At 37.7% G+C, this 15,164-nt stretch overlaps 1 protein-coding gene across 7 annotated transcripts in view; it reads right to left on the reverse strand.

Annotated features, from left to right (window-relative positions):
* Positions 1–292: 292 nt before the first annotated feature.
* Positions 293–15,164, reverse strand: part of LOC131248709 (uncharacterized) — a 40,123-nt gene continuing 25,251 nt past the window's right edge. For 2 of the 7 annotated variants that reach the window (XM_058249118.1, XM_058249116.1), the window contains 2 exons: positions 13,437–13,608; positions 293–1,346 (listed from right to left, as the gene is read on the reverse strand). In XM_058249118.1, the coding sequence (XP_058105101.1) occupies positions 562–1,346; positions 13,437–13,608 (957 nt within the window). In that variant the 3' untranslated portion in view covers positions 293–561. Of the gene's footprint in view, positions 1,468–2,808; positions 2,962–13,392; positions 13,609–15,164 lie in introns of those variants that run through there. The other 5 variants (XM_058249117.1, XM_058249121.1, XM_058249120.1 and 2 more) reach the window with 5 other exon arrangements.

The following is a 15,164-nucleotide window of genomic DNA, read 5'->3' on the forward strand; positions in this document are numbered from 1 at the left end:
GAACTCGGCAATCTGCAAATCAACACACATACACCAGTCTCTTACAATCAAAAGCTACTCCAATTGAATAAAGATCAACCTTGAAAACCTTATGATGAATACCATTGAAAAATTTTCATAAAAAAAAAAAAAACCCCACGATTAAGGCCACGATGAGAGAACCCATACATGTTAGATAACAACCTGATGGACTCCTGAACGGGTGATTGACGCAGACCAAGAAAGGATAGAGAATCAATCAATCCTACACACGTTCATATGAAATTTGGAAAAATATAAAAACCCCACAAAATAAAATCATGGCCCACCCGTGCATTGAAAACAGAAATCAAATCTGTACAGTAAGATGTAATCACTTTACGATAGATATAGACACCTATTTCGTGAATATGGTTCAAATAGTTTCAGCTAATTACAGTTCAAAGCCAAAGCATTTACACCACACAATCTCAATGTTTCAATCATCACCGTCTTTGTTGTTTATATCAATGCAGATTCTAAAAACCCATTTCAAGAATGTTAGGCAAAGGCACCAACATTCAGAATTGAACGGTCAGCCTCTTACCATTTCAGCTCTTCTTTCAGCACATGTTCCCAATCAGAGGGCGGGCTCTCAAACCCGCTGGCTTTGAATTGATTCCAAAGTGGGGCCGGCATGCATGAAGGAATCACAGGCTCATCAGGAACACGTAAACAGAACCCCTTGGTCATTTCCTGCTGTTGTGAAACATAAGAACTCAAGCATTTTTCACCAATGTCATTTGGAAGACATTGCCCATCATAGATGTTTCCAACTTCCAAACATCTTTCTCCAGATTGATCCGTGATAAACGGCCAAGGCTTGCTCCTCTCTATTTTCTCCTCAAAACAATGTGGCACGGAGCCTCCAACGACTACTGGCATTGGTTGTTGTTGCTGGCCCGTTTTACTTGGACAACTTAAATTATCAATCCGGCTTTTTAGAACCCTGAATCTGGCCATCACTGAAGACTCGACATCCTCCACCCCCTCCATGCTCAACTGATCCAGTTCCACTGGGTTGTTGTGACTGCTCACATCAACATCATCTCCTACGGTGGAGACATGCTCAGACGGATTTTCTTTAGACTTGGGTGCAGATGCATCCTCGACCTTCTCCTTCATCCTCATCGGATTCGTCACCTTGGGTTTTATGGGACTGCTCGGCTTAACATGCTCTTCGACAATGGCAATTTTCTCAGTCGAACTCTCTTTAGCCTCGTGTGAGTATGTGTCACCCGCAGTGGTCCCGCTGATTGAATTCAAGCTTGACAGTTTCTCATTTATAGGCTTTCCTGCCACGTCCGCTGGGCCATTGGAATCTGTAGCTACATCGATCGATTTCACCGGAGGTAGGATGCAGTCAGTTGAATCAAAGGTGTTCAAAAACAGTTACGTAACGGCCAACAATGGCACCCGTCACGCATTATGGAACTCTAACGCCCCATTCTGAAAAGTTTGAACATTAATGGCTGTTAGGTCCAGTGTAAGGACCCAGTGCTGTGATACATGCTATATATGCATATGTGTATGATGGGAGACCCTTTCGCAAAGACATACCATGAGGTATATATAGCACATGTATATGTATATATAGAGGAAAAGGTTCTATGATGTCGACCTCATGGGAGCTTCCCATGAGGTTGAGCTATGTAATGTGTGTCGGACATCAACACAATTAATTAGATGCACCCTTCCATGGTGGGTCATGGGCCTACAAAACAGGCCAATCCATGACTTCGGTGGGCCACACCATACACAACCGTTGAGAGTGGATGCCCACCCATTGAAACCTTCCTGATTGTTTATAGGGCATATGAAGATGCGGTTTAGACATCTAACCCATTGTGTATGTCCCATTTGGATGGGGGGCACACCAAATTTTAGGCCATTCCACCAAGTGCTTTAAGATGTTTTAGGCATGATTTTACATGGTTTTGAGTTTCGGATACGACTGATTTTAGGACATCTAATAACCTAGAGGGGACCCACCAAATGCATGGTGAATGTCCGACACACATCACGGTGGGGGTCGACCTCATAGAACCTTTTCCATATATATATATAAGCAATATTTTTAAATATATATATATTTTTTGGTAAAATATTTGGAGTTTAGATTATTCAAATACACATACGGAGTCTAGATCAACATATGCATGCATTAAATCAAAGTTTTTCAAATGTTTTTCTATTTATTGTTATCTTTTAATTTCAAATTATGTTGTTAATGATTAGTGCCAAATTTATTTATTTTTTTCCTTCAAATTTTTTAAGGGGACATTGGGTTTAGATCTACATATGCATGCACGTAATCACCCGCAAACCACGGACATTGGGTAATCCCCCCCGGGGAGGGTGGGGGATGACCCATGACACTTGTTGTTTGCCCAAACCCCGTGTGGGTCACCACATCAACAACAATATTCATCCAAAATTTTATCTAAATTTTTTCCTTCAAATTTCTTAAGGGAAATGATGTCAAATACATAAGGATGTGCAATAGTAAAATGAATCCCACAGATTGGATAAATTTAAATCCTTTTTGAGGGCAAATGGCAGCTCAGCTAAGAAATAAGGATATTAGATGGTAACATTATAAGAAAGTAAGTAGGAATAGGCATGCCATAAAATTCAATTATTGTGGCAAATTAACTGAAGGAATCACACGAGCGAAACATCAAAAGGAGGCAAGTTGCAGGGTGCCCAAGCATCCCAAAAGAGATAAGGGAGATGATGGGGCAGAATTTAAAATTTAAAATTTTAAAAATTAAAATTAAAATTAAAAATAAAAAATAAAAAGAGCTATAGTACAAAAGAAGCATAGATCTGAAAATCAGTATCGTATCGGCTGATACAGGCGTATCGTGCATTGGTCACCCCTGCCTTTGAATCACTCAAATACATCATCAGATAGAGATTTCCGACGCCATTAACAGCTACCTGGAGGATCAAAACATCGGATTTCAGCTGATTTGAAGGATCAAAACAGTTTCAAGCCGGTTTTGAAAAAAATCAAAAAATAGGTTAAAAAATCCATTTTTTTCTGTTGATCCTTGTTGAAATCCATAATAATGTTTATTATATGCCTAGATCTACCAAAAACTACGAGATTTGAATATCGTTTTGATCATTTTTAGATTTATTTTTATTTTTTTGCATCTACACTCGATTTTTGTTAAAATTTTGAAAAACCAATTTTTTTAAGCTGATCTCATATTTGGAGAGGAGAGCCATTTCCGATCAGATCTATAGCAGATCTGATTGGGGAAAAAAAGTTTTTTTTTATTAAATCTGTTGAAATTTCTGAAAATTCCAAAAACAAAAATTAATATGATCACAGATCTGGAGAGGAAGTTATTTTCAATCAGATCTACGTCAGATCTGATTATAAAATAAAATAAAATAAAATAAGTTTTTTTAAATTTATATCAAAAAATTTGGAATTTGTAAGGAAAAAAAAAAATCAAATATGCTACTTGTGGTGGGGGGGGTAAGATCTACTCCAGATCTGAGTAGTTTGGTTGTTTTTTTTAAAAAATATTATGTCTACTTTTCTTCAATTTCAATTTTTTTGTCATTTGTTTTTTTTCTTTTCTTTTTTTTGAAACTTGAAATGTAATACATGTCTAGGGGAGTTATTTTGCATCAGATCTACATTGGGGAAATCAAAGTTGGGGACCTGATTTGGGGAAAATCAGAAATAGATATTATATATATATATATATATATATATATATATATATATATATATATATATATATAAGATTCTTTTTTCCTTATTTCAAAATTTCCAATTGAATTTGTAATTAGTTAATGATGCATTATGTATGTTTAGTTTCTTAGTTGATGATGCGAATTGATAACATATTTTCTTTATTGTTTATAGTGTTTTGTTTGTGGCTTTGTAGCTTGTGTAGACTGCAGAGTGCCAGAAGCAGTCTTGTCTACTCTACTATTGTGTATTGAATTTGATTGGCCATTGTTGTATTTGTTAGGGATGGCTGGGAATGAGAATGAAGATGTAGGGTGGAAGTATGGAGTAAGGATAGGTGGGTGTAGACAACAAATTGTGCAAGTTTTGCAGCAAGAGTGTAAGCGGGGGCATAACCCTATTAAAACAACACTTGGCCCATCAAAAGGGTCAAGTTTCAAGGTGTCCAAGTGTCCCTCTGGTAATAAAGGAGGAGATGAAGAACTTAGAAGAAATTAATAGTAAAAAGGCGATGAGGGAAAGAGAACAAAGCTACGCTTGATGCATGTAGAGCAGAGGTGTTTGGGGATCCTACACCGCTGCCTGAAAAGGATGTTGAGTTAGGGGAGGCTTCAGATAGATAGGTGATGATTGCGAGGGAAAGTTTATGATCTCGACATGAGGATGAGGAGCGGCATCAAATGTTTGGGAGGATTGGTTCAGTTCGTTATGTGGGTGGGGGGAGTGGTATTGGTAGTGGGCATGACAGCAGAAGATTATTTGGGGGCACTAAGGCAGGGCTATGTCATGCCTTTAGCATGCGACGATGATAGCCACAACCTTCTCAGCCCAACCCCCTCCATATTCATAATCTTGATGATGAGAGGGAGCCACGAGCACCTCCCAGTGATGAAACAATGTTTAGAAAGGCCACTAGCATGCAAACGAAATTGAAACACATATGGTCAAAGCAAATAGTGGATACTCTTGCAAACGCATCTGCAAAGTTGTTCCTGCACAATAGTATCCTCCAAATGTTGTCGATTGCCCATACTTTCAGGTGTTTGTGGATGCAGCAACTGATGCGGGACCCGAGATTAAAGCACTCAATTCTTATGACATAGATCGAAGTATTCAAATAAAGTGTGCAATGAAGTGTGGACTTATGTACAATCATTTAGAAGCAAATGGACAAGTAGAGGATGCACAATCACATGTGATCGTAGACATGGCCCAACCAGATTGAGTATGATAAATTTCATGGTCTACTCCCACTTAGATGCAGTCATTATTAGAGCAATTGATTCATCTGATGAAGTGAAGAATGTTGATATTATATTTGGCCTGATGGATAGAATGGTAGAAGAAATTGGTGAGAGTAACATGGTGCAGATTGTCACTGATAATGAGGCATTATATAAGGCAGCAGGAAAATATCTTATGGCAAAGAGGCTTCATCTGTTTTGGTTGCCTTGTGCAGCACACTGCATTGATCTCATCCTTGAGGATATTGGGAAGAAGCTTAATGTGTCGATACTAATTGAAAAGGCAATATTGATCACGACATATATTTACAATCATAATTGGATAATTGCTTTTATGAAGAAATTCACAGGAAAGTGAGAGTTGTTGAGGCCTAGGGCACTTAGCCCTGTACACTCATAGAGGAGCACTTAGCAAGATGGTTGCATCTTATCAATGGATCAACTTGAAGTGAGTTGTACACGAGTCGAACCGAGTCGAGCTTGGCACAGCTTGACTCGGCTCGGCCAGTAGCTGACCCCAGCTCGAACTCAGCTCGGCTCGGTCCTGGAGCCTGACTGGCCAGCTCGACTCGGTTCGGTCAGCAGCTCGGGCCAATTCGAGCCGAGTTCGAGCCTGTGCGACATTTTCTCAAACACATGGAGTGCACCTTCAATTTCTCACAGTATACAAAACAGCAGCAGTAGTTTACAGGTATTTCATCAAACACTCAATAGGGAGCATAAAATCAAAATACGAGGGTGGTTTGATCATGTACATTTTTTTTTAGTGATTTGTTTCGTATTCATACCTTCCTCGCCACCAACCGATCCCGCAGAGAATGTATGCACTCGAAACAACAATTCGTTGAGTCATTTCATCAAACAGTTGGTGAACAACATCAATATCAAAATAACCGAGTCACCGAACTGATTCGATCTGAGTCGATTCGAGCTCAAACAAACTCGAACTCAGCTCGAAATTTTTTCGAGCTCCTAGAATCAGCTCAACTCGCCTCGAACTCAGTTAATTGAGTCAAATTGAGCTTTTTCGAGTGGAGTCGAGCGAGTTAACCGAGCTAACTCGATTCGTGTATAGCTCTAATGGAGATGTATGTGATTATAAGAGGTAATAAGTATTGTAAGAAAGTCCAATAAATTACGAAAGCAATGGAACATTTGATTAAGGCTCTTCGACAAGTGGAAAGTGATGAAAGGCCGACGATGGACTTTCTTCATGAAGTTATGGATAGAGCAAAGTTGTTAATCAAATGTGATTTTAAACACTACAAGGATTATTGAAAGCTCATAGATAGGCGTTGGAATAAACAGCTTCACTATGATCTCCAAGTTGCAAGTAAACATAGGTTACAGTGATTAAATTTACTTATTCTTTTTCCTTCGGTTTTTATATAGTGTTGATAATTCGACATGTTCTATTGTTCTCTCTTTTAATCAGTTTGTAGGCTTCTTTTTAAACCCACAATTCCAATACACGACTACATATAAAGAAGCTGATGAGATTACTATCAGTTTGAAGGATGTCATAAAAAGGTAGGAGCTAGACATTAACCGACGGATTGATGTTATTAATGAAGTTAACAATTATTTACATATGTGAATTGTCTAGTGTAGAGTATGAGATTTGTGGTACTTATTATTAACGACTATTTCACAGGTAGAGATGTATAAACTGGCAATTGGCAGCTTTGAATATCTACTTGCACGAGCTGCAATACAAAGAACCAATCAAGGTAGGTGCATTAAGTTATAAAATATAAAGTATGTTTTTACAAATTTAATAAGCTAAATAACTAATATATGATATATTTCTTTGTTACCTATGCAGCTCAATGGTGGGTCAATTATGGAGAAAGTGCACCTACGCTCCGGAATATTGCAATAAGAATGTTGAGTCAATGTACATCATCTGCTAGTTGTGAAAGAAAATGGAGCATTTTCGCCAACATCCACATTAAGCAGCGAAATCGATTAAAAGAGATACATGTGCAAAGAAATGTGTTTATCTACTACAATGTGAGGTTGTGTTTGAAAAACATGAAAAAAGCAATAGGGCAAGCTGACAATAAAGCGCAATATTGTCCAATAAATTTGGACTATATTGTTGTTAAAGACAAACATCTTCTTTCATGGCTTGAACAAAGGGAGAAAGACAAAGAAGCAGCTTGAATACCCAGAACTCATTACAAAAACCGCTCAGAGCCGTCCTCCAGAACCAATCATTGAAAAAGATGACGAAGGTGAATGTAGTAGCAGTGCGACTCATACTAATAGCAATGCCAGTGATGGTGCTGATGCACATACTACTTGTATTGCTCGGTACACCATACACCCGTCTACAGACCGTGAGGCTGATGAGCACTGAGTTAGTATATAAGACCGGACTTATGAGTCTACTAAGTCACGATACAGCCAATCGGGGGGGGGGATCATGAAGAGGTTGAAATTAATGGCACTCATGGAGCACCGGGACATCAGGAGGCTTACGGACATTATGGATATGGTTAGGATCCGTACAAATACACGGGGCTGGTTGAGCCACTTTCGTGTTGGAGACGTGTAGTCCTCCTGATCAGCAGTATGGATATCCAAATCCAAGTTATTCGCCATTAGTATCACAGTCTCAGCAGTACGAGCAACAATATGGCTATTTGTCTAGTGCTGGTGGATATCCTTACTCAGGATCAAGGTCGGTTCATAGTCAGGATTAGTCTACCTCAGGTTTCGTTAACCTACTCTTTCCATCTAGCTCTAGTAATAATGGATATGCAGCACTAGTACCTATTGAATAGCCACAAGTGTAGTCGGATGACTATGAGGACGTAGAGGTCGACAAACCACAACCAACCAAATTTTCATTTTGGTGGTGAGGTGATTGGTGAGTTTTTATTAAGACTTAAAGAGTACTATTTTTTTAGAGATTATTCACATTTAAGGAAATCAGTAAGTATTTCTACACTTACATTGTAACATACACCTGTCACACACATTCTCCAAGTAAACACAATACTAGTGACTAGACTAGTGAGTAGTGATACTTCTTGGACACTTAATAGTTAATACTAAATAGCCCAATAGTTGATATAGAATCATATTAGACTATTAGCAATATATGATATCAATTTATGACATATATCAACAGTTATATATATATATATATATATATATATATATATATATATATATATATATATATGTCAACACCAAAACTTATAGTTTGTCAACCTGCCAGGACAGCATTCTTACCAAAGAATGGTCCAATACACCATTTGAATACATGGTCAAAATGCAAAAAACAAAAAAAAAAAAAAAAAAAAAAAAAAAAGAAAGATAGATTCATGAATCTCATTTTTTTCCCTTTTTTTTTATTTTTTTCTTCAAAAAAAAGATATGGGCCAATACGGCCCCAATTCCGATACGTGACGTCATATCGTATCATTTTTCCGCGGGACGGGTGCGATGGCCAATACTGCCATTCAGAACCATGAGCATAATGCTCTCCATGCAACTCGAGCAAAAGTTTTTTGTCCTAATTATATGGGTGTGGGTGATGATGATAATGCTGAGTTAGGTGAGAATTCTTACAAGGAGGGTGACAATGGTGAAAAGAAAGCATGTGTACTGCTCATGAAGATGAAGAAAGCTAGTACATGTTTGGAGGAAGGTGGTAAATTTGCAACGTAGGAGGCAGTGAGAATGGGAGTGGGAGTTGGGCCGGGAGTGCCAATGGAAGGGTACGGTGAGAGTGGGAGTAATGGTACGTTCAGTAGTTCACAGTGTGCCTTTAGTCAATGATCGACTTCACATGCTCCTTTGGCTGCTGATGATGTGGATGTGGAGCTAAGAAGACCTTCATGTGATCCCGTTGTTTAGAAAAGAGACGATAAAACATAGGAGGTTGAAACAAGTGTGGAAAAGAAATTGTAGCTGATAAGCTTGGTAGGCCAATAAACAAGTTATTCATACGACAACATAGCTTCAAATGTTGACAAGTCCTCCAATGGGCAAGTGGTAATAGATGCAGTATCAGAGATGGCATAAGAGTGCGTACACCCACAACTCGTGAAATTATGAAGAAATGAACAGATATGTAATACAAAGATGTGAAAGCCTATGTGACCACTTTTTATATCAATTATGGCAGAACAAATATTATGTGTGATGGTTGGACTGGCTCAACCAGATGAAGCATGATAAGCTCCATGGTGTACTGCCACTTGGAAATTGTGTTCTAAAAAGCCATTGATGCATCCGAAGTAACGAAAGATGCACAGTACATTTTCAGTCTTATAGATAAGATGGTTGATGAAATTAGAGGAAAATACATGCAAATTATTACCAACAATGAAGCATCATACAAATTAGCTGAAAAAATGTTGATAGAGAAGTGGAAACGTTTATTCTGATTACCATATGCCACAAATTGTATCAAGCTTATACTAGAAGATATTGGAAAGAAGAAAAATATTTCAAAATCAATTAACAAGGCAAAGCAAGTCACGACATTCATATATAATCATAACTAAGTAGTTAATATAATGAGGAAGTTCATGAATGGGAGAGTTACTTAGGCCTGCGATGACTTGATTTGCCATGAATTTTATTGCCCTTGAAAGTTTATCCAAGCATAGGGAAGAGTTGAGCGAGATATTTGCTTACCTACAGTGGCTCGATACAAAGTATGGGCAAAAGATATCAGGGAAACCAGTTGAGGTTATGAAGACCACATGAGACAACAAATAATGGGAAAATGTCTGAAACATCCTCAAGGTAATAGAACTACTGATGAGAGTTATCCATCTTGTAAAATCCAAAGAAATACATGCCATAGGCTTCCTCTTGAAGCCATGGATAAAGCAAAGCTTGCTGTAGGTCGTGATTATAAGAACTACAAAGATTACTTAAAAATAATCGACTAAGGTTTGACGAATCAGCTTATCCACGACCTTCATGTGGCAGGTAATAATGTAGAAGTGATGCACAATATCTATTACTCTTACTCTAGTAATGTCTCATACTCATTCATTATGCACTTATTCATTATTACTATTTTATTTTTATGATATAATCATTAAAGTCTTTTATTGTTTTCATTATTGTAATGTAGGCTACCATTTAAATCCAAGATGCCGGCATATTGCATCATTTGTTGAGGATGAAAAGGTTCGTGTTGGACTAAAAAATGTGACAAAAAGATACAAGACCGATATAGATATGCAAATAAGGGCCTCAAGGTAGTTCAACTCTTTAATTATTGGTGATTACTGGTATTGTAATACATATTTTGTTATTTTGGTACTTAAAACAATTGAATGTTTTGACGTATTATCCACCGTTGAAAATATACGGACTTTACCAGGGATGTTTCTCAGATCCACTTGCACAAAGGGCAATTTTTCAGACACGTCTAGATTAAAAAATAAAATTAAATAAATAAATGATATTTATTACTATTACCAGTACATATCATAAAAAAAAAAATATTTTATTAGTAATGCAGAGTGATGCATTTGACAGTATTTGCCATTACATATCATAAAAAATATTTTCTTAGTAATGCAGAGTGATGCATTTGACAGTATTACTATTATGTGCATAAGGTTTTTTTTTTTTTTTTTTTTTTTTTTTGCCAATCAATAGCTTCATTTTGGAGAGTGCAAAAGGCTCTCTAAAAAATAACAACAAAAGTTTGAGCCAAACAACTTCCTCGGCTGCGAGAGAAATTGAAGTTGTTTTGCACTAAATTCATTTGAAGCAAAAGAATGAGTTGCAGGTCAAGACATTGGATCGGCTTGTCTACATGCACTACAACATAGAGTTGAGATTACAGAATGCCAAGCATGCAGCGAACCAAATTAAAGAAGGCGGCTTTTGTCCAATAAATTTGGACAATATCTGCGATGAAGATAACCCACTTTTTTGTAAGTGAGGATTTTATTAGCAAAGAAAGGAAAGCAAACCAATTACAAAACAAAACAGGAACAAGATAATAAAGGACACTCGACGAGAGCCTTCATATTAGAGGCTCCCCCAATAACATCATATTTTGCCCTTCTAAGACTTTAAATAGCAACCCACTTCTACATTGGTTGGAACAAAAGAGAAAAACGAGTAGAAGAAGAAAATGAGGAAGTTGAGGCGCATGACTTATCATTACGCACGAGCCAGCAAGAGAGTCGTGCAACTGTTTTGAAAAGGGTTACAAAAATTTGACCTGAAAAAAAAAAAAAAAAAAAAAAATAGTAGCAACGAAATCGAGACGGATGATGATGATGCACCCTGTCCTGCTTCTAGTGTTGTCAGCACACGAGGGCACAACTGTCCACACACTTTGAGACCGATAAGCATCAAGCAGAGGAGGCGGGACTTAAGAGCATAATGATTCATGACACTATCAACTAGGGGAGGAGCATCATGGGAAGAAGACCAGCATCAATGGTACCGGAGGATATAAGACACCAATAGGACATTAAATGACTTACTAAAATGGATATGACCATGACCATGGCAGTTTAGGGAGGCCCCTCAGGCACTTTCTTGTTGGACTATTCTTGGAAATTATTAACATAGAGCAAGATATTGGGGATATAGATATCCAAATCCAGATCTGAGTCATTCGGCGTCGTCGTCTCAACAGTACAAGTAGTTCTAGTATAACTATGGCTATGACTATGGGTCATCATCTGGTACTACTAGTTATTCTTATTCAGGTTCGATATAGCAAATGCCTAGTGACAATGATATGATCATGATCAATCATCCTCAAGTTTCATTAACCTAGTGATGCAAGACCGATGCATGAACTAAGTAACATGTGAGATCAAATAACCGAATTAAGATATTTAAGAAAAAAACACAAACATCGCTATGTTCAACACAAATATCATGAAAATCAAAAGAAAATCATGCATAATCCTAACCTAAGCTACCAACATCGTAACACAAGATCATTAAATAAAAAGAAACTACGATCTAATGGATGTAGGGACATCCAATTAGCATAGAATATAGTCTATTTTGAAATAGGAAACCAAATACAACTTAGGGTGAAAATTATGGTTTGTGTAATTTGGGAAAGTAGGAAAATTGGGAATTTTAAGTTTAGGGTTAAGGTCTGAATTGCGGATGGGTATGGAAAAGTTGGGTTTGGAAGAATACGAAGATTTGGGATGAAAGAATTAAGAATCTAAAGGAAATACCTGGATGAGGAAGAAAAAAAGAAGATGGTGTGGGGATAGATGGAGACCTCGCATCTCCGTTGATGAATATTAGCCTCGCGCCAATCTTCCTTCCAAATCACATGGAAGTATCTTCAAATCGCATGAAGATGGGAAAAGAAAGCAAGAGCTTTTCTCTTTTTTTTATCACGAAATTCAATGAAGGAGAGATCACACGCCCTCCTCTTTTTATAGATCCAAGAAGTTTCAAAAATTACTAAAATTTCCGTCTTTTAAACGTTAACAAAAATAGTCCTAGTCTAAATAAAATCAAGTAAAACACTCATAATGCGTCCAAATATAAAATAATCAAAAACTAAATCCTAAAATATGATAAAGTCTAAAACCGATGTGGACGATCAATGATCAATGGCCTGATCATTGCGTCCCTCCGATCCAACGGTTTGAATCACTCCATAAAGTAGCTCATGTACATCTTCCCAGTGTGGGGTCTTCCAGATGCTCACACATGCACATGGAGTCTTCAGCACGATCACTGGTACTCGCCTAGCCACAAGGAAATCGGCGTAGCCCGCTTCCTCCTCTAATACGTACGTAAGGGTGTACGTGACGTGATGTCCTCATCACGTAGTCTTTCCTTCTGGTTATTATGGATATCTAACACCCGTTCCATAGTTATAGCTAGACGATGGCGATGTTGAAGTTGAGCAGCCACAGGTAGTACAATTTTCTTTTTTGTGATGACATAATTGGTGCGGTAAGTAATGTTTTTGTATTTATGTGTCCCTTAACATCATTTTATTACTTATAATATCATTTTATTATAGTTATATTATGGTTGTTTGTGGTAAACTGGTTATATATATAAAAATATATAATTGTCTCATCATTAGATTTATGTTCATGTGATCCTATTTATATTAAATCATTGACATTAGATATTTAGATAATTAAATATAGGAATTTTAAAGTCAGTCTAAACCTCTCAGGTTGATAAAATTATCAGGCAGCCTGTGACAACATTCTTACCAAAGAATGGCCCATTATACCTATTAAACATATTCAAAACCATAAAAGAACACATTTAGAATCCTCTCATTTTTCTAATTTTAAAAAAAAAAATTCATATTTTTTTATTTAAGAAAAAAATCCAACTGTTATGGGGCCATAACAATCATTACGCGCCATTACAGCCCATAACATAATAGTCTCACGGTCAGCCGTTACCGTAATTGAATACCTTGGTTAAATCAGAAAGGGGTAGAGATGCACGGCTGAGTTCACCTTTTGCTTGGTGCTGCTCATATTTCTCCATCTCGATTTTCATGCGAGCGAGTTCGTGTTTCATGGAACATAGTGCAGCTTCAGCCTCGAACCATAAATTCTTATATAACAGAGTTTGAGGATGCTCCTGTACCTGCTCATGAGTTCTTTCCTCCATGACCTTCGTTAGAGCCTGTAGATCAGGAGAAGAGAATTTTGAATGGTACCCATAAGAGTTGCATACCCTCCCCACAAATGCCAGTGTGTAAGAGATCCGGGACCTTGAATATGCAAGGCACATGTACGTGACCTTGACTCAAAAATCAGGCTGGTGGGACATCTGAGCCGTGCAGCAGTTACACTCCATCATGTAGAGGACCAGGGGCCAGGGGAAACTGCTTTTATACATGCATGGACTGCCTGATGAATTGACTGGTCTGTTTTTCGGGCACATAAGCTACATAGTAGGATCCACCTGATGCACGGCTCAGATACCGCATGGAAGGCCACATGCAGAGGTGGGTGTGTTGAGATCCATATGGGCTTGGCAACGGTCATAAAAAGAATGGATGAACTGGGAAAACACGCTACTGCTATGAAACCCCGTCGAAATCATGAACACAATCAAGTGGTCCGAAAGGCCCTGCTGCACGTTCATATTCTAGCTGACAATACCATCAAAATGGGATTTATGAAGGATGAGCATGAAGATATCATTGACAGAGCTTTGTTAAGTGCACACATGTATGCAATAAAACTCATGTTCATACCACACATGGTCCACTCAGCATATGAGCCGTACATTTGTTTTGCAAATGGTGGCCCACCTGACCACTGGATCAACCTGATTATTGTTTTAGGGAATCAACATAGTGATGTTGTTCTGATAGATGGATTGGATCTTGGACCTACCATGCCATGCTGGCATGTGTGGCATGTACATGAGCTTTATTGGGCACACATGTAGACTAAGCAAGGGTTTCTTTGAGATTATGTAGAAAAAGGAGGAGAATGGAATCAATTATTCCTCAAATACCATTAAACTTGAAACATAACAAAAAAGCTGCTAAGGTTTCACAAATTGTTGAATATCTTGAAAGAGTCAAGGGCAGTATTCATACTTCCTGAATTATGTACTTTCATTTGAATTGGGTACTTAGAATATATATATATATATATATATATATATATAATGCTAACCAGATACCAGAATCATAAAGAGCTGAATGGATTTTTATTTTTTTTTTTTTCTTTTTAACAGTGAACAAGGGTGTTTCTTTTAAACTCTACACAGTTTTCCAACTGACAGAAAATCACATGTTGAGAGCATATAAATATAACCCGGAGTTCACTAAACCCACACATATGGAGCCCTGCTTATTCATATGCAAGCACACCTCCCAATATGGCACACCTGCATTGTAATCCGAACATTCCATCACGTGGGCCAAACTTTCAAATTTTTGGCCTAAACAATCAGGCTGTTTCACTACTCACATGGGCACAATGTACAAAATGACTGGATGGCTAAAAGAATGGGTTTAGCCATTTGTTTATTTTTATAATCTGGCCCAGCCGAGGAGTGAAACAGCCTGATTTTAGACCAGAAGATTCAAACAATGTGGCCTCCTTTGATGGAAAGCTCCTTGTGCACATGTGTAATATTTGCATGTCCATTTCGGTGTCAATGGGAAGGTTGCCACACACATGTGAACTTAGTAAACCTCTACATAATATAGAGTATGCTAA

Source organism: Magnolia sinica, chromosome 6 (genome assembly GCF_029962835.1).
Source record: "Magnolia sinica isolate HGM2019 chromosome 6, MsV1, whole genome shotgun sequence".
In the NCBI taxonomy this organism is placed as follows: Eukaryota; Viridiplantae; Streptophyta; class Magnoliopsida; order Magnoliales; family Magnoliaceae; genus Magnolia; species Magnolia sinica.